This window comes from Lepus europaeus, chromosome 5, assembly GCF_033115175.1.
Source record: "Lepus europaeus isolate LE1 chromosome 5, mLepTim1.pri, whole genome shotgun sequence".
Taxonomy (NCBI): domain Eukaryota; kingdom Metazoa; phylum Chordata; class Mammalia; order Lagomorpha; family Leporidae; genus Lepus; species Lepus europaeus.
Window position 1 is genome coordinate 97,578,149 of NC_084831.1, and position 25,612 is coordinate 97,603,760.

Consider the following 25,612-nt stretch of genomic DNA (forward strand, 5'->3'; position numbering starts at 1 on the left):
CAGTGTGGAGAAATATTAGATATAGGAAGTCCAAATAGAAAGCTGTTAAAATGGCCAGGGTGAGAATAAGTATCTGAAGAAGGTGATCCAATGACAAAGGATAAAGAAGTATACTTGATAGAGATCATGTTGGTAGGCCTTGTGATGTAGGGTTGGAAGAGTGAATAGTTCAGATATGTGGACTGAGTTGTTAGGTTGTCAGATTAGCTTCTCTGGGCAGTGAAAGTAGGAAGATGTTTACAAAGGTACATAATGAATTCAAATGTCATTTGTTAACTTTGAAAAGTACTTGCTACTTCAATGGAAAGAGCTAGTAAACATTTAAAAATGTTAGCCTAGAGCTGAGGCAAGGTCAAGAACTCAAATTCTTCAACCATATGAGTAGATACTACCAAATGAAAGGTGAACTAGTAGAAAAGACTGGGTGAGAGGAGTATTTAAAAAAAAAAAAAAAGTAGAATTAGGAAATAAATTACCATGGATATAGAGAGTAGTTTTAAGAAAATGAGATCCAGAGATGACACAAAATGCAGAATGAACAAAATCTAATAGTTAATGATTTTTATTATGAAACAGAAGTGACCCAAATTCTCATCAGTAAGGGAAACAGATGCTTCAAATGGTTATACAGGGTGAACATCCCTAAATTGAAAATCTGAAATACCCCAAAATTTGAAACTTTTGAATGACAACATGGTGCCATGAGTGGAGGAAAATCTACATCTAACATCATATGACAGTTGTAGTCAAAATGCAGGTGCACTAAAAATATTGCATACAATTATCTATAGACTATGAGTATTACAAGGTTTATATGACACACATTAATTTAACATGTTGAATTGGGTTTCATCCCTTAATTTACTTCATAATGTATATACAAATATTCCAAAATCTGCAATCTAAGACACTTCTGACTAAACATTTTGGATAAGGGATATTTAATCTGTATATCCATATACTGGACTCCCAACTATAGATGTATTAGTAAATGGTGATAGCCCAGATAGACTGCATGAAAAAGGTTTCAAAAATTGTAATAATAACCTCACATTTTTCTGAAAACAGATAGTAAACCTGTTAATATATGCCAAGAAAAAAATGTGGCAGAACTAAATACCTAATTGTTTAAAAATGTGTGGTTTTCAGAAAGTGGAATTTCAGAAGGTTTTCACATATTTTTGCCATGTATAGGGAACTTATTTTTCCAAAAAAAAAAAAAGACTTTTTAAAATTAGTGCCATAAGTTGTAAGTACAATATAGTAGTGTAAAATACATAATTTTACTATCATAATTAACTGGATGAGAGGTCATGGAGCTGGCCATTGTCTGTGGTGATGTTTGCAGTAAAGTGAGTGGGTTAGAGGATAATGGTAATGATAGAGCTTTTAGATTACAGTACACTTAACTTTATTGGCAACTGGTAAATTAAATAAACAAAAGGAGTAACACGAATAGGAGAATAAGGATAGAATAAGAGTAGGTACCTAAGGGGGGATTATTAAATTAAAAATTTTAATTTTTATTAAATTAACCATTAAAAATGAGAAGTCATCCTTGAAAATAACAGAATATATGACATCCATTTTGAAGGGAAACAAATTGAGGCAACTCAGATTGAATGACCTCTATTTTAGATCACCAAGGATGCATTAATAGAGAAGTGATCTAGAATTGATTGAGTGTCTTGAAAGTTACTGAAGCATTATAAAACTTTTTGTGTGATAAAAATAAGGATTCAAATTTGGTTGCATAGTTATGATAGAATGAAATTATAGTCTCACTTAAGGCCTAAAGTTCCATGTGTTCAAAAAATATTAAGTGCCTGCTATGTATTAGATGTTATTCTGAGTTTTGGGATATATTAGTAAACAAAACAAGTTGCCCTTATTGTTACACAGATTCTCGAGGTAAGATAAACTACATGATGAACTTAATTCTTTGATATTTTAAAAGAAGATACGGTTAAAAAAAAAAAAAGCAGTGAAGTCAGGAGGTGCTGGATATGGAAAGTTCAGGTTGCAGTTAGGGATAGGATCATATTTCAGAAGCAGTTTGAAGGAGAAGAACAGAGCAGCTGGAATAGAAGGCCCTAGGGTAGCAGGATGTCAGTCATTTCAAGGAAGCCACTGTGACTGAAACAGACGAAATTTGGGTGAAGATTATTGGATTTGAAGTTGGAAGTCATAGAATCAATATCATGTACATGTGTACGAGAAAGACTGTAGATTTTACTTAGTATGATGGGTAACTACTAGATTATTTTGAGCAAAGAAGTGACACGATATGACATATTTAAAAGGATCACGTTGGCTGTTATTTTGAGAATAGACTGAAGGATAGAAAGAGTAGAAACTAGAAATGGTAATATGTGTTAAAAGATTATTAGGTAATTCAGTCCACAGGATGATGGCTACTTGAACCAGAGTGATAGCTATGGGAGGTAGTAGGCAGTGGTTAGATTCTGGTTATATTTTGGAGGTAGAAGCAAATGGCATTTCCTGATGGCTTTGATATGCAAAGAAGGAAAGAAAAGTTAAAGATGTTTAAAAGAGTTTAGACCTGAATAAGGGGAGGGCTATAGGTAGACAACATTTAGGATAGAGGAGATAGATTAGTGGTTCAGTTTCTGAAGCATTAATTTTGACACACCTGAAAGGAGCTGTTCATTATGTGAATACATGTTCCTAATTTGAGGACAGTTCGAGAGCAGGCAGGTTTATATTCCTTACTTAGCCATTTGTGGGTGCCTGGATATAAACAGAGTTGGATTTTTCCAGGTTTTCATTTTGCTAAATTAGAGGAAGTAGCCATTAAATGAATAATAAAGACTTAATAGCTTGAGACTAGAAATAGATAACAGACAAGGAAATTATTATAGCATTAACTAAAAAATGTATAAATTATGTTTGTATATGATCTGTAACAGAGTTTTGAGTACAGTCATCAATTTTTCTACTCTTCTAACTGAAGGCACTGACAAGACTTCATCAGCTGAAACTTTTAGGTCATACTTTAGTTGTTGAATTTGCTAAAGAACAAGATCGAGTTCACTCTCCCTGTCCCACTTCAGGCACTGACAAAAAGAAGAGGTATGTAGGTACTCAGGTTTTCCTAACCTTTTAAAGTAAATCAGTTATGTATTTACTAGATTATTTTCAGATTTAGTAAGTAAATAATTTGAAACAGTAATGATGTATTTCTCTGTTAAACTAGTACAGCCTTTATTTTTGCTTCTGTTTATGCATTAGGTACTGGAGTGTCAATTTAACATTAGAATTAGTCAATATAAAGTGGGAAGCAAGTAGGGTGAAAAGCATTCAACTTTTGGTGGAGGGAAAATAACCACAAATGAGCATCCCTTATCTGAAATGCTTGGACCAGGAGTGTTTCAAATTTTTAATTTTTTGGGGATATTTGCATATACTTGATGTAGGTATTTGGAGAATAGGCCTAAGTCTAGAAACAAATTCATTTATGTTTCATTTATACCTTATGCACATGTGCTGGAGGTAGTTTTATATAATATTTTTAGCTAACTTATGTTTTCATAGTTTTATTTATTTGGAAGGCAGAGACAGAGTTCTTCCATAGGCTGTTGGAGGGAGACAAAGAAATAGAGCGAGATCTTCCAAGTGCTGGTTTACTTCCAAATACCTGCAGTACTGAGGGCTGGATCAAACTAAAACCAGGAGCTCAGAACTCAATCTGGGTCTCCTGCATTGATGTTAGGGATTCAAGTATTCCCATTACTTGCTGCTTCCTAAGGTGCATTTTAGCAGGGAACTGGATATAAAGCAGAACTGGAATATGAACCCAGGTACTCCAATATGGGATGTATGCATCCTAACCAGTATCATAACTGTTGTGCCACACAAGCAACCCATGTACTACCATTGTGACTGCAACCTGCCACACACTGTCAGGTGTGGAATTTGCTACTTGTGGCATCATGGCTGTCCTCAAAAGGTTTTGGATTTTGGAGCATTTCAGATTTTCAGATTAGGGATGCTCAACCTGTAGTATGAAGTCCTAGTGTTAGAGATAGCAAGGTGTCAGAATAGGCATGGCTTTTGAAATGAAATACTGGTTTTGTTTTTCAGTTATGACATTTTATAGTTATACAACCTTTACAAATTTGATTTACACTAGTGTTTCTCAAAATGTGGTCCCTCAACCAGCTATATCATTTGAGAACTTGATTGAAATATAAAATCTTCAGCTTTACCCAGACTTACTAAATTAGAAACCTAAGGAGGAGGGGGGAAGAAATAAAGTTAATGTCCTAGAAAGCTCTGCATTTTAACAAAACCTGTAAATGATTGGGATATACATTAAAGAAATTTGAGTACCACTATTTGCATCATATAAATTTCTGTTTTAATTGGTGAATTGTACTGTCTGTATGGACTTACTTAAAATGTATACTCTTATATAATAATATAGAATAGAAGGTATTCTGTGAATGTTAATTCTATATCCCTTTTCATTAGCATTTGCTTGAGAAATACTTGAGAAGATTTTTTTAAATGGGACTGTTTTCATAATGCCATGTTTGAAAAAAATCATTTGTCTTTTTTGAATGTTGTTTCTCACTTTTTCTAAAAATAAGACCGTCTTTCATTATGTTCTAGATCTGATGACATTGTGGAAGATGATAAAGAAAAGAAAGAAGTTGATTGCTTAACAATAGAAAATGGAATCGCACCAAACCATGGGTTAGAATTTCTTCTTTTAGTCTTGGTTTTGTGGTTCTATGTATGTATATTGCAAATAAAATAATTTTTAAAATTAAGTACATTTTACGCATGTTATTTGTTTTCTTCTTTTTAATTTGAAACACAAAGAGAAAGAGATACAGACACAGAGATGTTCCATCTTCTGGTTAAGTCTCTAAATGCTTCCAGCAGCTAGGGATGGGCCAGTTTGAAGCCAGGAGTCAAGAACTCAATTTGTGTCTCCCACATAGTGACAGGGACCTGAGTACTTGGGCCATCACTTGGTGCCCTTCAGAGTATGCATTAGCAAGAAGCTATAATTGAAGCAGTGCTGGGACTCAAATCTAAACTCTGGACTATGAGCTGTGGGCATGCAAGCGGCATCTTTACCACTGTGCCAAATGCCAGTTCCTCATATGTTTTTAATATGTTAAATAAACCTTTTGAGCTGAGTTTGTCATGAAATTTACTTCAAAGGAAGCATCCATTAACATGTTTGGAGGTGTAAGTAAGAAATGACTGATTTTTCTGTGATGAAATCACAAGGCAAGTTTCCTTGTAAATATACCCATTTGGCTTTTTAAGGAACAAGGCAAATCTAAGAGTATTGTATCATTTGAGTAAGTTTGTATGTTATGAAGTTATTTATTTATATATATATATAAAAATATGCCAAACATTTATTTTTTATTTAGGCTGACTTTTCCTCTGAATTCATGCCTCAAGTATATGTACCCACCACCTTCAAGCACAATCCTAGCAAACATAGTAAATGCTTTGGCAAGTGTGCCTAAATTCTATGTACAGGTAAATAAAATTTATTTTTCTAAAGGTATGTATTTGTATAAATTAGTTATTTTGTTGTCCTGATTTCCATGCTATTTTTTAATGTTAGAGAAATTCTATATAGGTAATGATAAAATAATATTTTAAAGATAATGAACTACTCTGTACTACTTTGAAGTAAAGTTTTTTATGAACTATAGTATGAATTGATACTAGTAAACAAGCTAATTTGGAAATGTAGTTTCTGATATTACTCTGTTGCTTTAGAGTACATGTAGAGAACTTTAAAGTAAAAGATATAGTTGACTTTCAGCAAATGCTTGAAAATTTCTAAAGTAATAGCATACTTCTTTGAAGTACAAAATATAAATGATGTTTATTTTTCTCATTGTACTTTTTAGTGTTTCACATTTACAATAATCAGGAAAAAGATTTAAAAACATTTCTGTGGGTGTTACATTGTAAGAATATTTCATTCTTAGTAATTGGAGTAATTTTTTTGTAGTAGACAAACTTTTTAGGATAGGAGGGCTAATCTTCTGATATTTACCAGTGTCCTACTTTCTTCTAGTATTATATGAGAATTTAACTTTGAATTAAGTTATTTAGTAATGTTATTTTGAGTTTTTTTTTTTTTTTTACATAAAATATGTAAAAGATGTGTTATATCCTTAAAACTGTGATTTGATTTGAAATGTTTTAATACTTAAAGGTGCTTCATCTTATGAATAAAATGAATTTGCCCACACCTTTTGGACCAGTTACTGCAAGGCCTCCTATGGTAAGAAAGCTCTCAGAATTTTAAGAGTCAAGAGTTCTTTTCCTGAGTGAGATTAATTGAGCTAAAATGCACAAGTGTTTTAACAACTTTGGATACAAATTGAAAATAAGTAACAGTGAAGTAATATAATAATATTAAATCTTAGAACTGAAAATCAAGGAATATCAGAACATGAAAAAATACTTTTTTATTTAATTTTTTTAAAGATTTATTTATTTATTTGTAAGGCAGAGATACAGAGAGCGTGACGGAGAGAGAGGTGGGGGGTGGAGAGAGAGAGAGAGAGAGAGAGAGAGAGAGAGAGAGATAGAGATAGATCTTCCATCTGCTGGTTCATTCCCTAAATGACTACAAAGGCCAGAGCTGGACCTGGCCCAAAGCCAGGAACCAGGAACTTCCTCCTGGTCTCCCACAAGGGTGCAGGGGCCCAAGCGCTTCTACATTCCCCCACTGCTTTCCCAGTTGCATTAAAGGGAGCATCCTGGTGGAGTAGCCAGGATTTAAAGGAACGCCCATGTGGGATGCCTGTGCTACATGCAAGCAGCTCCTTTCGCCATGGTAGCAGGCTCACCAAAAATGCTTTTCATGATGGATTCCATCCTTTTCTTTCAGTGTTATTTAACTCTTTAACCCAGAGTGTTGTGCCATTAAGTATGATAATTGTATTTGACTAAATTATCTGAAAGTTCTATTGTTCAACATTGCTTTCTTGCAAATATTCACTTGCAAATGACAAAAAGATAACTAATATTTTTATTAAAATTTTTGTGCAAATCAAGTGATTTATGTAGTTGACTGAGTCCTTGAAATTAATTTGCTCTAGTACTCTATATACTAGTACTATAAAATTATTTGAGTGTTAACATAAATAGAAAAAAAAATTGATTTGGGGCTGATTGCTTTTTTCCTGTATATATTACTTTCCTAATTTTTCCTTGTAACACCAACACAAGTTTGATGTGTTGCAGGGCTATTAGTTAAGGTTATGCTAATTGGTACAAATCAAAACAAAACTTAAATTTTTTGTCTTCATACAATAAAAGTTATTTTTTGTTCATTTCATTTCTTTTTCAAAAAGAGGACAGAGGCATATACTCTTATACTGTTATTCTTTTTTTCTAAGATTTATTTATTCATTTGAAAGTCTAAGAGAAGGAGAGACAGAGAGAGGGAGAGAGAAAGAGAGGTCTTCCATCCATTGATTCACTCTCCAGTTGGCCACAACGGCTGGTGCTGTGCCAATCCGAAGCCAGGAGCCAGGATTCTTCTAGGTCTCCTGTGTGGGTGCAGGGACCCAAGCACTTGGGCTATCTTCTACTGCTTTCCCAGGCCATTGCAGAGAGCTGGATGGGAAGTGGAACAGTCAGGACTCGAACTGGCACCTGTACGGGATTCCAGCACTGCAGACGGTGGCTTTACATGCTGCACCACAGTGCCGGTCCCATATTGTTATTCATAAAACTTAAATTGTCCTCACCATGTGCTTCTTCATGTTGATTAGACCATTATCACATAGTCTGCAGAAATGAAGAGTATATGGTATTTAGAATTTTGGCTAAAGCCCAGTTGCATAATGGAATATAACTGCAAAAGAGGTTTGCAAATTTAGTTTAGCTTGATACCAAGGGAAAAGAAACAAGTTTTGTGATTAACTAATGGTCTGCCAGGGCAAGTTTTCCCTGAATATGCATTGAATGTATAACATAAAGTGAAGAGAAATGAGAGTCATGTGGAAATGATTTATGTATTCTACAGACTTCATAGATTTACATAGTATTTTTTTTTTGTTTTGTACTTTTAATTAGTATGAAGACTATATGCCATTGCATGCACCTCTTCCTCCCACATCTCCTCACCCACCTGAGGAACCTCCTTTACCAGACGAGGATGAGGAATTATCTAGTAAAGAATCAGAATATGAGAGCAGTGATGATGAGGATCGACAGAGGTTTGTGATATGAACTTTTTGTTTAGATTCTAAGAAATGTATTTTTTGTCTGTGGGAAAGATGGGGGGGGCCTAAGCGCTTAGACCATCTTCTACTGCTTTCTGAGTCCATAGCAGAGAGCTGAATCAGAAGAGGAGCAGCCAGAACCAGATCCAGCTCGCATTTGAGATGCTGGTGCTGCAGGGGGAGGCTTAACCCATTGCACCACAGCGCCAGCCCCTCAATGTTTACTTTTTGAGAGGGGACAGAGAGAGAGAGAGAGGTTCTCTCTCCCAATGTCTGAAACAGCCTTGGCTGGGCAGGCTGAAGCCTGGAGCTGGGTCTCCCACATTGGTGAGAGAGACCCAAATACTTGGACCATTATCTGCTGCTTTCTCAGGTGCATTAACAGGGAGCTGGATCAGAAGTGAAGCATCCAGTACTTGAGTTGGCATTCCTATGTGGATGCCAGGGTCGCCGATGGTGGCCTATCCCACTATGCCAGAATGTTGGCCCCTCAGCACATGTTGATTGATCACTTATGTCTGGCACTGTTGCAGAGACTGAGTATATTTTGTGTGTGCAGTATATAAATGTAGACATATACCTTGAATAGCTGGATTTTTTCTTTTTAGAAGATTTTGGCCAAACATGCTTGTTAAGAAGCTTTAAAAATTTACAGCATGGGACAGGGTGTTTGGCCTAGTGGTTAAGCTCTTTGTTGGGATGCTCACATCCCATATCTCAATGACTGACTAAGAATCCCTCAGGACATTTTAGGGTGATGTTGGTGCTCCCCACCAGCACTCTGTGATTAGAACTGATGAAGGGGCTTCATTAGGTATTGTCCCCTGGGATTGTGTGTGGTTTGCTGCTGGTAACTAGCCCCAAGAATCCAAGGGAAGTTCCCTAGGTGTCATAGAGCATATAAAGAGTTGTGGGTCAAAGTAGGTCAGTCTTGCCTCCCTAAACTGGTGTAAGAATGGTTCAGGGAGGGGTCTGTTTATTTTCTGTGTAAGTGAAACTAAAACCATATCCTGTAGGTCTTAAGATAATAGGAACTATTATCTCCACCTCCTTTTCTACCTTTTTTTTTTTTTTTTTTTTAAGATTTTATTTATTTGAGAGTTAGAGTTACAGACACTGAGGGAGAAACAGAGGAAGGTCTTCCTTCCGTTGGTTCACTCTCCAAATGGCCACAATGGTTGGAGCTGTGCCGATCCAAAGCCAAGATCCAGGAGCTTCTTCCAGGTCTCCCACATGGGTACAGGGGCCCAAGGACTTGGGCCATCTTCTACTGCTTTCCCAGGCCATAGCAGAGAGCTGGACTGGAAGAGGGGCAGCTAGGACTAGAACCGGCACCCATAAGGGATGCCGGCGCTGCAGGCGGAGGATTAACCCACTGTGCCACAGCGCCTGCCCCTCCCTTTCTCTTTAATAAAGGGGGAACACCAGTTACACTTCACAAGAAGATACTAATTTTTTTTTTCCTGTAAAGATTTTTTTATTTATTTGAAAGTCAGTTACACAGAGAGAGAAGGAGAGGCAGAGAGAGAGAGAGGTCTTCTATCCACTGGTTCACTCCCCAGCTGGCCACAATGACCGGAGCTGTGCCGATCAAAAGCCAGGAGCCAGGAGTTTCTTCTGGGTCTCCCATGCAGGTGCAGGGGCCCAAGGACTTGGGCCATCTTCTGCTTTTGCAGGCCATAGCAGAGAGCTGGATTGGAAGTGGAGCAGCCAGGACTTGAACCGGGCCCATATGGGATTCCGGCACTGCAGGTAGCAGCTTTACCTGCTACACCACAGCGCCATACCCAAGAAGATATTAGTTTTAACTATCAGACTGGAAGATGTTTTTTGGTAAGCAAAACATTTGATGTTGGTGTATTTGTTCTGCCAAGAAAATATGGCGACTCTGCTGCCGATTCTAGCTCTCTCCTAATGCACACCCTGGGAGGCAGATGACTGCTGTTGCAGTTTGGTCTCTGCCACCCAGGTGGGAGACCTAGATGTTACTAGCTCCTGACTTCAGTCTGGCTCAACCCTGGCTGTTACAGGCATTTGGGGAATGAACCAACAGATGGAAGATCTTACTTTCTCTGTGTTTCTATGTTATCTCTTTGTCTTCTGTCTCTCTTTGCCTTTCAGATAAAATTAATTTTAAAAATTAACTTCAATTTCTAGCATATTTCACTTCCGCCCCTCCCCTATATTTTGGTGAATGTATGTATTTATTTTCCTTTAAAATTTCACAGTTGTAAACCCACAGGGTAAGCTATGACTGTTCATTTTTGATCTCCTGTAATGTGGAAAACATTAAAAAAAAAACCTAAACAAGAACTATATAAAGATGCCTGAATGTGGGACCAGTCTTTGTGGTGCAGTGGGTTAAGCAACTGCCTACAAGGCTGGCATCCCACCTGAGTGCCAGTTTGAGTATTGGCTGCTCCACTTCTGGATACAGCTTCCTGCTAATGTGCCAAAAAAGCAGCAATGGATAGTGTAAGTGTTTGGGCTTCTGCTACTCATGTGGGAGAACCCAGATGGAGTTCCAGGATCCTGACTTTGCCCTGGCCCAGCCTTGGCCATTGTGACTATTTGGGGAGTGAAACAGCAGATGGAAGATCTTTGTGTCTCTCCCTCTCTGTAACTCTGCCTTTCAAATAAATAAGTAAATCTGAAAAAAGCCTAAACAAGAATGAATATTGAATATTCATACTCTTAATAGAGAAATTATATATAGGCTCTCAGTTACTTCTTCTTGATTTGTTTTCAAAGTATAGTGTTTGAAAACTGTTCTCAAGTAATTTCAAAGCACCTTGTTTGCATAATGATTGATTGCAACAATTATGCTCAAAATACTTGTAAATGAAATACTTCAGTCCATGCTGTTTGTTAATTAGAATGTGAATCACAATAATTTTACTATGTTTATAAGATCTTTTGATTATCAGTTAAGAAATGATTAATAAACTTGGGGCTGGCACTGTGGCGCAGCGGTTAAGCGCTGGCCTGAAGCGCCAGCATCCCATATGGGTGCCGGTTTGAGTCCCAGCTGCTTCACTTCCAATCCAGCTCTCTCCTATGGACTGGGAAAGCAGTGGAAGATGGCCCAAGTCCTTGGGCCCCTGCACCCATGTGGGAGACCCGGAAGAAGCTTCTGGCTTCTGGCTCCTGGCTCCTGGCTACTGGCTACTGGCTTCAGATTGGCACAGCACCGGCCATTGCGGCCAATTGGGGAGTGAACCAGTGGATGGAAGACCTCTCTCTCTCTATGCCTCTCTTCGCTCTGTGTAACACTTACTTTCAAATAAATAAATAAATCTTAAAAAAAAGAGAGCATTGTTAAAAAAATTTTTTTTAAAGAAACGATTAATAAACTTACATAAGTTGTGTAATCTTATTCATTTGCTTGGTATGAGGTGTAGCAATTTTATGTGGGTAACTAATGTTTATAGTGAAACACTTTTAAAAATTATTAAGTTGTAAATTAAATTATGAATTCCTTTCAAGTGAAATGAATGTTGGGCAAGGCAATTTTGAATTTAAGCTATTGTGAAATTCTCTCTTTGATAGCTTGGAAGTTATACTTATTCCATATAAGTACAGTCCATTAAAGTAAACAAATCACCTTATTTTATACACCCAGATACAAAATGAAGCTTAATAAAAATAGTCATAAATAACTATGCTTCTAGATAAAGGAATCCAGTTTACTTCTCTTCTCCTCGTAGAATGAGCAAACTAATGGAACTAGCAAACCTTCAGCCCAAAAGACCAAAAACTGTAAAGCAGCGCCATGTGAGAAAAAAACAAAAAATAAAGGATATGCTGAGTACACCTTTATCTGCTTCACACAGGTAATATTGTTTAACATTATGAAATAAAGGTTGTCTGTATGTACTTTATTGAGTTAATTCACATCATTCTTCAGTCTGGATTTTGTTTCATATTAGTCTGTTTGACTCACCATTGATTTTCTATTCACCAAATTCTGAAGTATTCATAACTCTATCATGTTTGACTAGTTTTTGATACTATTGACTTCCTCAAATCTCAGAATTTTCCTTATATGTTTAACTTACCATTTCCTTTTTTTACCTACTATCTTATTGGTTCTTTTTTATTTTCTTCCTTCCTCCCTCTCCATTTTTGCCTCCATCCTTTCACTCTTTCTTCTTGGATTTCATGTACTTCTTATCCATGGTCATCTTCTGTTTCTAAATTTATATTTGTTATTAATCTCATTCATTCTTACGGTTTTAGTTATTCTCACTAATTATTACCACATCTCTAGATTTAATCTCTTTCTTGAGGCCTTAAATTTTCATTTTGAACTCTTATCTACATATTCACAATGTCTTGTGGCATTTAAGGTATTATCTGAAAGCAAAACTGATTTACTTTCCTTCATTATGATTGTTTTTCTGTATTTAAAATTTTGCCAGTGGTGTCAGCTACTTATTTATATAAAATAATGTAGTTCCTCCTAACTCTTGCCTGAAGTTTGATGCTTTTTGACTTAAAAATTCATACATATAATGTGATAACCAGGTCTCACTAGAATGCCTTCTAATATTTACTGAATGTGTCTGGAAGCTTTTTGCTGACTATAGTGAAGCAACTTCCAAAGGTTTATGCTGTCTTTTTAAACAGTGAATTAATAGTCTTATGGGCAATACACCGTAAGTTAATGCTGTGTTTTCAAACAATGCATTGATAGTTTTATGGTCAGTACACCATTTGCATATTAATATTGTGCTAGCTGGTATACTACATATCATAAAGAAAATAAAAATTAAGAACTGAAGGATTGTGACAAAAGATAAATCACAGCTAGTTGAGAAATGTGGAAAGGCTTTGAGAGAGGAGGCATTTGTGAACTGGACCATGAAGGATTAGAGGCAAAAATTAGGTAGGGAAAGAATACCCTTTGTGAACGGAAAAGAAAAAGGAAAATTTCCAGAGGTAGGAAAATTTGTTGAATAGTAATAGAAATAATGAAAGGGAAAACTGGAAGAATGGGGAGAGAGATATGCCCTACATGTTAGACTAGAGAGTTTGAATTTATTGAAAGTCATTGGAATAACATTGACATAAAAAAATTAAGAATTTTTTTTTTGGACTGTGTTATATTAACTAAACAGGAGTGAAGAACAGGGCCACATTTATGCATAAATGTTATCTAATACAAGTTACCTTTCTACAGTTTCTTGGGCATTTTCTTATAGTCCAAAAGGTACCAATGGAATGATATTATTTAGATGTACGTTTTGTTTAAAATATATTGCCTTTTAATTATGACATCTTGCATTAACAAGATTTTAGTTGAATTTAAAGAGGGAATTTGATTTTCATCTTTGCCATGAAATTGTATTTTAATATCTTAATCAGATAAAAACTAGTATGAAATTGCAATTGAAGCTCGTTTAGATTTTCTACAAGGTAAATTTCTTCCTGACCTTGTAACTTCATAAATAAAAAGAGGTTGATAAAATTATCTTTTCCTCTTTTTTTTTTGAGGATTAGGTTTATTCATTTTTGTTTTTATTTCACTTCAAGCATAAATAAAATGATGTATGTTTCGACTGATCTATATTTATCTTGGTGTGCTGTAGTTCCATGCTTTTATTTTTTTAATTTTTTTAAGATTTATTTATTTTCATGAAAGAGTTGCAGGGAGAGAAAGAAGAGAGAGATCCTCTGTCCGCTGGCCCACTCCCCAAATGGCTGTAATGGCCAGGGCTATGCTAGTCGAAAGCCAGGAGCCAGGACCTTCATCTGGATCTCCCAAGTGACTTAAAGGGCATAAGATTTGGGCCATCTGCTGGTTTCCCAGGCACACTAGAGGGGAGCTGGATCAGAAGTGGACCAGCTGGGACTCAAACCAGTGCCCATATGTGATGCTGGCATTTCAGAAGGCAGCTTAACCCTCTGGGCAACAGTGCTGACCTCCAGTCCCATGCTTTGAATGTATGCAGCAGCACTGGACATTAGAAGTGAATGATGTACGCCACATTGTTTTCCAGTAACTAAATTTAAAAAGTAGAAACAGATGTAATTAATATTGATAATATAACTTATTTAACCCTTTATACCCAAAATATTTCAACTTACATTTCAGTATGAAAAGTTTCTGAAATATTTTCATTGTTTCATAGAAAGTCATCAAAATTAGGTGTGTACTTTTTTTACATCCATGTGTTTTAATTTGGGAAGCAATGTTTTAAATGGTTATTAGCCACATTGTCACTAGTGACTATTCTGTTGGCACGGTACTATTCCATAGTCTGAATATAAAATTTAAAAAAAATTAAAATGCTGTATTAACTCTAGAAAAAAACTATTGCATGTAGGTAAATATTTGGGAGTTTAAAATCAGTAGTCATTGTGGTTCCAGCATAGAGGCACAGCAGCTTGAGCTGCTGCTTGCTACTCTGACATCCCATATCAGAGTGCCAGTTTGAGTCCCTGCTGCCCTGTGGATGCATGGTCCAAGTACATGAGTCCCTAAACTCCTGTGAAAAGTACCCAGATGGAGTTCCTGGCTCCTGACTTTGTCTAGCCCAAGCTCTTAACTGTTGTGGGCATTTGGGTAGTGAACCACCAGATGGATGATCATTTTCTCTCTGTCTCTCCCCCTCTCTCTCTTTTTCTCTCTCTCTCTATCCCTGCCACTCTGCTTTTTGAATGAATAAATACATTTGAAAAAAAAGCACAGTCATCTAGTTCACTCTCTCTCATTTATCCAGTGACTTTGCAAATTGTTAACATTGTTAAACTCAGTCCACTTATCTGTAAAGTAGAATTAAATAGTACTTGTATTAGAGCATTTTTAAGGCTTATTGAAGTATTAAACCTTTTATTTTGTGCTGTGCCTGCAGTGCAGTGAATGCTTTATCCATGTTTGTTTCTAAAATTTAAAGTAAATTTGAAATAATGTTTTGCTTAAGATTTTATTTGAAGTTGCAAGCTAATGTTGGATTGTCTTTAAATAGCAATTTACATCCAGTGCTGTTACCATCAGATGTATTTGACCAACCACAACCTGTAGGTAACAGAAAAATTGAATTCCATATATCTACTGAAATACCAGCAGCATTTAAGAAAGATTTAGAAAAGGAAGAAAATTTTGAAGAAAAAAAATGTGGTAAGAAAATTGTAGTTCCTTCATATGCTAGAATCAGCTTTTTGTGTTAAAAGTTGTTTTGTATATACAATGTTTCTGTATTATAGTATTTGTCAATTTAATGTGCAGTTTAGTTCTTCCTCATGATCATGAAATAATACCCATTTTCAACATGTTGATGTAACTAAAACTAATGCTAAATAATAATATTTTTGCTGTTTGCCTAATGCTAGTAATGGCTATTAGAGTAAAATTTGGGATTGTTTTTTCCTAATGTTTACACTTAAAATATAGTTAATTTCTGGTATTGACTGAATTTTTCATTGCTTAATGTGATGTTCTATGATATTATTGTATATATAATTGTGTAATTGTATTATTAGGAAACATTTTTTCAGTTAATCCCCAAACCCAACTCTCCTATGTCTCACTACTTGGTTATAACCACTATTAGTAATTCAGAAATTGAGAGTGTGTATGTGTGTGTGTGTACACTTATAAAAAATACTCATATATCCTCTCATGCCTTATTCTGTATATGTATACACATTTTTCTCTTTTTCTGAGTGAATATCATGTTTTACATATTTTTTATGATTCTAATGACTTACTGCAAATTTGTTATGTAGTAAGTTCTATAAAAAAATTAGACCTGGTCTAACTACTTAGTAGCCACTTAGCTGTTTAGCTGTAGTCTGTCAGTGTTGTCATAGTACAGTGCTAGAGTTGAATGGTCATGGTAGAAACCATGTGGTCCATAAAATATTTACTGTTTTGACTTTTGCTTAACACCTCCTACAAAACATTGAGAAACACTAAATAATTTTAGTGCCCAAAGATATTTTATTAAAAAGAAATGGAAGAAAGGAAACCTGAAAACTAAAGGAAGGGGTTGTTAATGACTTACGCTGATGTTGAATTCTTAGATGTACCTGGTGCTGAAGTTGATGCATCCAATATAGGATTTGGAAAAATTTTCCCAAAGCCTAATTTGAACATCGCAGAGGAGACTAAAGAAGACTCTGATGAAATGCCATCAGAATGTATTTCTAGAAGGGAGTTGGAAAAGGGCAGAATTTCTAGAGAAGGTAATGTAATTAAATAAACTACATATTCCATTTTCCATTTCTTTGACTCTATAGAAACAAAATCTATTAGAGTCATGTACTGTAATTTAAATCACACACTTCAAAACTTATCTCTCTTTAATCTTTTTGGTTTTTAATAATACACTTTGTAGAGAAGGTGTTTTCCTTCCATACAGTATTGCTAGTCTATATTTGTTAGGGAAAATTTTTTGTTTTCATTCCTCAAACTTTTGAGTGGCATTGAAAACAAATCTGTGTATCCTACAAGTCTCCAGTTGTATATTCCAAATATAATGCAATTGATGAACCATCACAATACTGTATCTAAAATACATATAAAGTGAATTTTTTGTAAAAAAATTATTTGGTCATTAGAAATCCACATTTCAGGATTTTATATCCTAACATGGTAGTTTTTTTACTAGAGAATTTTAATTCTTTTAGTATCTCAGGAAAATTTTGAATTTTTGATTGAGATGCTTATAATCTTTTCCACAGTAACAGGAAATAGACTTCCAATTAGCATTTTTGCACATTGACTGCTAGTGGTCAAAAACAGATTACTGAGAATAAACAGGAATAGAGCTGGAAAGTGATTCAGAGGCTGCAATTTGTTTGAAATACCTGATTATTGGGTTTGAATACTGCATTCTTATATTTGTATGAGGAAGTGGACATTTTATTGGGCAGGTTATAGTTATTCTAGGTGCCTGGAATTTTAACAACAAAATTTAAAATTTTTTTCCTGCATTCAAATTTTAGTATTTTATGCCTGTTAATACTGCTGTTAATTGCTATAATTTTAACATTGTCATGTTTCAAAAATTTATAAAAATTAATTTTATTATCCTTGTTTTGTTTTTAATAAAGAAATGGAAGCACTTTCAGTTTTCAGAAGTTATGAACCTGGCGAACCAAACTGTAGAATTTATGTAAAGAATTTAGCTAAACATGTTCAAGAAAAGGTAGGTTGAAATTTATAAATTTATTTCTATTATTGCGTACCCTGTTTCCTGTCTTTCTTATTTATTTTTTTCTTGTTGAAATTCTAGGACCTTAAATTTATTTTTGGAAGATATGTTGACTTTTCATCGGAAACACAACGGATCATGTAAGTAGCAGTCCTCGTTTCAAATTAAGTTTTGTTTTTGTTTTTTTAAATATCATTTTTCTTTTATTATTTTTGTTTGAATCTCATAATGATGTTTTTAAAAATCTCTTAATCTTGAGCTATACAAAAACATTTGGTGTACCAGATTTTGAGCTGGAACCACGGTCCACTTTACCAACCTCTGCTGTACACATTGCGTTCTTGTCCCACTGGGCCACTTTCACATCCTGTGATGCCTTTACTCTCTCAGTTCTATACTATTCTGTATTCTTTTATGTGATGGCTAGCCAGATGCAACCACTAGAAGAGACAGAACAGATTCCCAGAAAAGCAGAGTTTTTCAACTCACAGATTCCAGAAACAGGGAGCTCTTCTCACCACATGGGGAAATAAACAAGGGTGATCAGGAGGCAAGAGACAAAAGCTGAGAGCACAGTGAGGGACTTCTCAGGCCATGGTCTTCATGGAGTCACCAAGGGAAACAAAAAGCAGGTCAGGATTAAACCAGTTCGGATTGGCTAATTTGTTGGGTTTTTTTTTTCCTTTTTGAATTTTACCTCCAATTTTGATGGGATTTGGAGTCCCATGACAAGTTTTTAAACTATACCCTTAGAAGTAACTTTGCAGGAATGTATGCAGAACTATATAGCTTTATAGTTAGTCTTCCTCCTCCCTCTCTTATTCCCACTCTTATTTTTTACTGAGACCTGTTTTCAATTGACTTTATATGCATATGATTAACTCTGTTAAGCAAAGAGTTCAACAAATAGTATGAAGAAAAAAAGATGAAAAATCAAAGAAAGTGAAACTGTTCTTTAACAGTCAAGACAAGGGCACCTCAAGTCATTTTTTTCGAAGTATCAGTTTCACTTCTACAGATTTCCTTTTAGGTGCTCTATTAGCATCTAAACATATGGAAAACATATGGTATTTGTCCCTTTGGGGCTTGCTTAGTTCACTAAGTATAAATTTTTTTTTTTTAAAGATTATTTACTTGAAAGTAAGGGTTACACTGAGAGAGAAGGAGAGGCAGAGAGAGAGAGAGAGAGGTCTTCCATCTGCTGGTTCACTCTCCAATTGGCTGCAACTGCTGGAGCTGCACTGATCCGAAGCCAGGAGCCTGGAGCTTCCTCCAGATCTCCCAAGTGAGTGGAGGGGCCCAAGGACTTGGGTCATCTTCAACTGCTTTCCAAGGCCATAGCAGAGAGCTGTATCAGAAGTGGAGCAGCCAGGACTGGAACCGGTGCCCATATGGGATGCCGGCATTGGAAGCAGTGGCTTTACCCGCTAGGCAACAGCACTGGCCCCAATAAGTATAATGTTTTCCAGATTCATCCATTTTATTGCAAATGACTGGATTTCATTTTTTTTACCTCTGTATAGTATCCCATACTGTACATACCCTATAATTTCTTTATCCAGTCTTCGACTGATGGGCATTTAGGTTGATTCCATAGTCTTAGCTATTTTGAATTGAGCTGCAATAAACATGGAGGTGCAGATAGCTCTTTTCTTTACTGAATGCATTTCTTTTGGGTAAATTCCCAGGAGTTAGACGACTGGGTCATATTGTAAGTCTGTATTCATATTTTTGAGCAATCTCCATACTATCTTCCATAGTAGCTTTACCAGTTTACATTCCCACCAACAATGGATTAGGGTACCTTTTTCCCCACATCCTTGTCAGCATTTCTCGTATGTTGATTTCTTTATGAAAGCCATTCTAACTGGGGTGAAGTAAAACCTCATTGTGGTTTTGATTTGCATTTCCCTTACAGCTAGTGATCCTGAACATTTTTTCGTGTGTCTTGGCCATTTGGATTTCCTCTTTTGAAATATGTCTGTTTAAGTTCTTGGCCTATCTCTTAAGTTGGTTGCTTTGTTGTTGTGGAGTTTCTTGATCTTTTTGTAGATTCTGGTTATTGATCCTTTATCAGTTGAGTAGATTGCAAATAATTTCTCCTATTATTTAGATTGCCTCTTTACTTTCCTGTTTCCTTAGCCATACAGAACTTCTCAATTTGAAGTAATCCCATTTGTTAATTTTGGCTTTGACTGCCTGTGCCTCTGGGGTCTTTTCCAAGAACTCTGCCTATGCCATTGTCTTGTAGATGTTTCCCAATGTTCTCTAATAATTTGATGGTGTTGGGTCATAGACTTAGATCTTTTATCCATGTTGAGTGTATTTTTGTGTAAGGTATAAGGTTGAACTTTTTGCTTCATCCTTCTGCATGTGGAAATCCAGTTTTCCCAGCACCATTTGTTGAAGAGACTGTCCTTGCTTTAGGGATTGGTTTTAGCTCCTGGGTCAAATGTAAGTTCATTGTAGATGTTTGGATTGATTTCTGGTGTTTCTGTTCTGTCCCATTGGTCTGTCCATCTATTTTTGTAACAGTACTAGGCTGTTTTGATTATAACTGCCTTGTAGTATGTCTTGAAATCTGGTATTCTGTTGGCTTCAGCTTTGTTTTAGTTTTATAGGATTGCTTTAGCTATTTGAGGTCTCCTGTCCCTCCATGTGAATTTCACCATCATTTCTTCTAGATTTGAAGAGAATGTCTTTGGTATTTTGATTGAGTATCACATTGAATCTAAATTGTTTTCGGTAGTATGGATGCTTTGATGATATTGATTTTTCCAATCCATGAAGATTGGAAGATTTTTCCATTATTTTGTATCTTCTATTTCTTTAATGTTTTACAATTCTCATCATAGAGTTCTTTGACATGCTTGGTTAAATTTATTCCAATGTATTTGATTTTTTTTGTTGCTGTTGTGAATGGGATTAATCTTAGAAGTTCTTTCACCCATGGCATTGTCTATACAAAGGCTGTTGATTTTTGTGTATTGATTTTATATCCTGCTACTTTGCCAAAGTGTTCTATGAGTTCCAATAGTCTCTTAGTGGAATTCTTTGGATCTCTTAAATAAAAAATCATGTCATCTGCAAACAGGGATAGTTTAACTTCTTCCTTCCCAATTTGTGTCCCTTTGACTTCTTTCTCTTGCCTGATGGCTCTAAAACTTTCAGGACTATACTGAATAGCTGTGGTGGTTGTGCACATCACTGTCTGGAACCTGATCTCAGTGGAAATGCTTCCAACATTTCCCCATTCAATAGGATGCTGGCCTTGGGTTTGTCATAATTGCCTTGATCGTTTTGAGGAATGTTCCTTCTATACCCAGTTTGCTTCGAGTTTTCATCATAAAAGGGTGTTGTATCTTAGCAAATGCTTTCTCTGCATCTATTGAGATAATCATGGTTTTTCTTCAGCAGTTTGTTAGTGTGGTGTATCACATTGATTTGCCAAGGTTGAACCATCCCTGCATACCAGCAATAAATCCAACTTGGTCTGGGTAGGTGATCTTTCTGATGTGTTGTAGGATTCAGTTGGCTAGATTTTGTTGAGAACTTTTGCATCTGTGTTCATCAGGGAAATTGGTCTGCAGTTCTTTCTCTGTTGCACCTTTTTCAGGATTAGGAATTAAGGTGATGCTGGCTTCATAGAATTAGGGAGGATTTCCTCTCAATTGTTCTGAATAGTTTGAGAAGAATTGGAGTTAGTTCTTCTTTAAATGTCTGGTAGAATTCAGCCGTGAAGCCATCAGGACCTGGGCTTTTCTTTGTTGGGAGGGCCTTTATTACTGAATCAATTTCCATCTTGGTTATGGTTCTGTTTAGGTTTTCTGTGTCTTCGTGGCTCAGTATAAGTAGGTTGTGTGTGTCCGGTAATCTATCCACTTCTAGGTTTCCTAGTTTGTTGTTATACAGCTCCTCATAGTAATTTCTGATGATTCTTTTTATTTCTTTGGTGTCTGTAGTTACTTTTCCTATTGATTTAGGTCTTTTCCTTTTTTTGGTTAGTTGGGCCAGTGGTGTGTCAATTTTGTTAATTTTTTCAAAAACCCAGCTCTTCATTTTGCTAATCTTTGTATTGTTTTTTTGGATTCAGTTTTGTTGATTTCTTCACTAGTTTTAATTATTTTTTTCCTACTAGTTTTTGTTTTGGTTTGTTGTTTTTCTAGATCCTTGAACTGCATCGATTGCTTATTTATTTGGCACCTTTCCAATATCTTGATGTAGGTACCTATTGCTATAAATTTTCCTCTTAACACTGATTTTGTTGTATCCCGTAAGTTTTGATACGTTGTGTTGTCATCTTCATTTGTTTCCAGAAATTTTTTTATTCTATGACCCACTGTTAATTCAGAAACATGTTGTTCAGTCTCCATGTGTTTGCATATGTTCTAGAGATTCCTGAGTTGATGATTTGCAGCTTCATTTACTATGTTCAGAGAAGGTGCGTGGTATGATTTTGAATTTTTTGAATTTGCTGAAACTTGCTTTATGGACTACTGTGTGGTCCTAGAGAAAGTTCCATGCACTGCTGAGAAGAATGTGTATTCTGCAACTTTAGGATGAGAAGTTCTGTAGATATCTGTTGGGTCCATATTGTCAATTAAATCTGCCCTTTCCTTGCTGTTTTCTGTCTGGTTGATATGTCCATTGCTGAAAGTGGAGTATTGAAGACCCCCATTACTATTGTATTGGAGTCTAAGTCTCCCTTTGAATCCCTTAACATTTCTTTGAAATAGCCAGGATTCCTGTAATTAGGTGCATATATGTTTATAATAGTTATATCTTCCTGTTGAACTGATCCCTTAATCATTACATGGTGTCCTTCTTTGTCTCTTAATTTTTTTGTTTTAAAGTCTATTTTGTCTGATATTAGAATGGCTATACCAGCTCTTTTTTTTTGTCATGGAGTAACTTTTTCCATCCTTTCACTTTCAGTCTGCATGTATCTTTGTTGGTGAGATGTCTTTCTTGTAGGCAGCAAATAGATGGGTTTTGTTTTTTAATCCATTCTGCCAGTCTGTGTCTTTTAACTGGAGAGTTTAGGACTGTTGATAAGTAATGACTTTGCCCTGCCATTTTTCCAAAAATAGTCCTATTTTTTAACTTTGAATTTCTTTTGAACTTTTACTGAGAGATTTTTTTTTTTTTTCTTTACCTTCTTTTGTGGTGATGACCATGTTTCTGTATGCAACACATCCTTAAGCATTCTTTGTAGGGCTGGATGGGTGGCGACAAATTCTTTCAACTTCTGTTATGGAAGGCCTTTGTTTCACCTTCATTTATAAATGAGAGCTTTGCATGGTATAGTATTCTGGGTTGACAATTTTTTTCTCTTAAGAGTTGGACTATATCTCGCCATTCCCTCCTAGCCTGTAGGGTTTCTCATGAGAAGTCTGCTGTGAGTCTAATTGGAGATCCTCTGAGAGTAATCTGGTGTTTCTTTCCTGCACATTTTAGAATCTTCTCTTTATGTTTTACTGGGGAGTTTGATTACAATGTATTTTGGGGAAATCTGTTGTGGTTATGTCTATTAGGACATCTATGTGTTTCATGTAACTTGGATGTCTCTTTCTTCCTCCAAATTAGGGGAGTTTTCTGTTATTTCACTAAAAGGGTGTTCTAATCCTTCCTTTCTTTCCACACCTTCAGAACTCCTAGAACCTGTATGTTGGGTCATTTTATAGTATCCTGCAGATTACCAACAGTGTTTTTTGGATTTTTAATTTCCTCTTCTTGTCTTTGGTTTGACTGTTTACTTTCCTGTGCTTTGTCTTTTCAGTCCAATATTCTTTCTCTGCTTCACCAATTCCGTTAAGGCTCTCCACTGCAGTTTTCATTTGTTCCATTGAATTCTTCATGTCATTTTTATTTCTCTTTAAGATCCAATTTCATGGGAGAAATTTTCTTTGATGTCCTGTATCAATTTCAGTAGTTTGTGCATTTGCTTCTGATTACTTCTATGTAGTCTTTCTTTTTTTTCTTTTCTTTTTCTTTCTTTTTTTTTTTTTTTGACAGGCAGAGTGGACAGTGAGAGAGGAGAGACAGAAAGGTCTTCCTTTGCCGTTGGTTCACCCTCCAATGGCCGCCACGGCCAGCGCGCTGCAGCCGGCGCACCGCACTGATCTGAAGGCAGGAACCAGGTGCTTCTCCTTGTCTCCCATGGGGTGCAGGGCCCAAGCACTTGGGCCATCCTCCACTGTACTCCCTGGCCACAGCAGAGAGCTAGCCTGGAAGAGGGGCAACCGGGACAGAATCCAGTGCCCCGACCGGGACTAGAACCCGGTGTGCCGGCGCCGCAAGGCGGAGGATTAGCCTATTGAGCCGTGGCGCCGGCCCTCTATGTAGTCTTATGATCAATTTTTCAATTCCATTTTTTGCATTTTTTCCATCTCCTTCACAATATAATATTGAAGTTCTGTGTTTTTTTTTTGAGGACGTCATGTTGTCTTCCTTATTCTTGTTTCTTGAATTGGTGCATTGTTGTTTGCATTTGTGGAGATTTTTTTTTTTTTTTTTTTTTTTTTTGCTGTGGCATCTTTCATCTTTGTACTATGACTCTATAGATAAATTTAATGTCTGCTTTCAATGAATATCTAGAGGTCTGTAGTGGGTGTGGCCAAGGAGCTCTGTTCAGTTCTCCATGGTTAAGGGTATGCCTAAAGTGACACACACCAGGTTTGAAGCACATAATCACAAGCTCCTGGCCCCCTGTTAGTTCTCCCTGCCAGAATCAGGAGTCTCCACTCGGCTGGTTCTGGCACAGACACGAACTGGCACAGCTGTTACATATGTCCAAAATGGTGCCTACTCTTTCAGCTTGTTATAGTACACCGTTGTAAAGTGACTGGGGAGAGAGAAATGTGTCTGTCCCCTCTTTTTTTTTTTTTTCTTTTCTTTTTTTTCCTCCTTTAGTTTGGCAGGTACACTGCCCCCACTAATGCTCCAAACCCGGTTTGCTCTAGGCTCTTCCTGCAGCTTTTTTCCCAGTGTCTTGGGTTGCTGCAGTCTGGTCTCACCTCACTTTTCAACACTGGTACGTAGGCTCTTGGCTTCTAGAGTCTCGATTTGTGGGCGTCCATGCCCTCCATGTAGGTCCACCGTGTCCCTCTAATTTCGGTAGTTTCCTCTGCTGTTTTCTCCCTAAACATCCATGTTTTGTTTTTATCTGTTACAAATTACCTTTTTTTCTTATCCCATGATTTTCTCTTTGGTGATAAAATTTATATGAAAAATTCATTTATTCCATTGTATAAGTAATCTGATAGAGTTGTAAATTTCTACTATAAAGAGTAGATAAAAAAATTTAATATTTTTATTTTATTGTAGACCATACAGTGTTAGAACTACTGTTTTATCATTGTACAGTGAAAACAACCGTAAACAATATGTCAATGAATATTCATGTCTGTATTCTAATAAATCTTAATAGAGATAGACACAGGATAAAGTCTGGCTTCAGCCCCTGTCTCCAAAGCATTGGTTCTCAAACTTGAATATTGTGTAAGAATCTACTTGAGAACTTGACAAAATAGTTTCGTAAGCCCATACCCAGAGTGTCTGGTTTTCCTTTGCATTTCTTATAAAGGTTTTGGGTGATGTTAAAGTTGCTAGCCCAGAGAATACAATTAAAAAAACAATTGTTTCAATGATCTGCCTTAGAATACATCTACAGGCAAAATATTTTATTTCATTTGTTTATTTTTTAAAGATTTATTTACTTATTTATTTGAAAGTCAGTTTTACAGAGAGAGGTGGGCAGACAGAGAGAAAAAGATCTTTCCTCACTGGTTTTATTCCCCAAACGGCCACAGTGTCCGAGCTTGGGCCAGGCCAGGGACCAAACACTTGGACCATCTTCTGCTGCTTTCCTCAGTCCATTAGTAGGCAGATCAGAAGTGGAGCAGTTGGGACACAAACCCCCTCCCATGTGGAATAAAGATGTTTCAGGTGGTGGCTTGACCCTTTATGACACAATGCCAGCACTTGGCAAAATATTTAGATTCTAACTCTAGCAATAAATTTTTGTCTTTTAATTAGACTGCATTAAACATTAAAGCTCCTTTTTGAAAAGAAAAAAAAAGTCTGGAATGAGGTTTATAAATGAGATAAATATTAATATTTGAAGTTAGAATTTCCTTCTTTAAAACTTGTATTTGTTAATTCTGTGTATTTTTTTAAAGATTTATTTATTATATTTGGAAGTCATACAGA

At 36.1% G+C, this 25,612-nt stretch overlaps 1 protein-coding gene across 3 annotated transcripts in view; it reads left to right on the forward strand.

Annotated features, from left to right (window-relative positions):
• Positions 1-25,612, forward strand: part of RNPC3 (RNA binding region (RNP1, RRM) containing 3) — a 34,647-nt gene that overhangs the window by 3,467 nt on the left and 5,568 nt on the right. For all 3 annotated transcript variants that reach the window (XR_009865945.1, XM_062191845.1, XM_062191846.1), the window contains exons 3-12: positions 2,975-3,093; positions 4,636-4,719; positions 5,415-5,526; positions 6,218-6,286; positions 8,092-8,234; positions 11,948-12,073; positions 15,212-15,363; positions 16,269-16,430; positions 17,301-17,395; positions 17,483-17,541. Coding sequence is in view for 2 of the 3 variants with exons in the window: in XM_062191845.1 (XP_062047829.1) it covers positions 2,975-3,093; positions 4,636-4,719; positions 5,415-5,526; positions 6,218-6,286; positions 8,092-8,234; positions 11,948-12,073; positions 15,212-15,363; positions 16,269-16,430; positions 17,301-17,395; positions 17,483-17,541 (1,121 nt within the window). In the remaining variant the exon portion in view is untranslated. The remainder of the gene's footprint in view (positions 1-2,974; positions 3,094-4,635; positions 4,720-5,414; positions 5,527-6,217; positions 6,287-8,091; positions 8,235-11,947; positions 12,074-15,211; positions 15,364-16,268; positions 16,431-17,300; positions 17,396-17,482; positions 17,542-25,612) is intronic.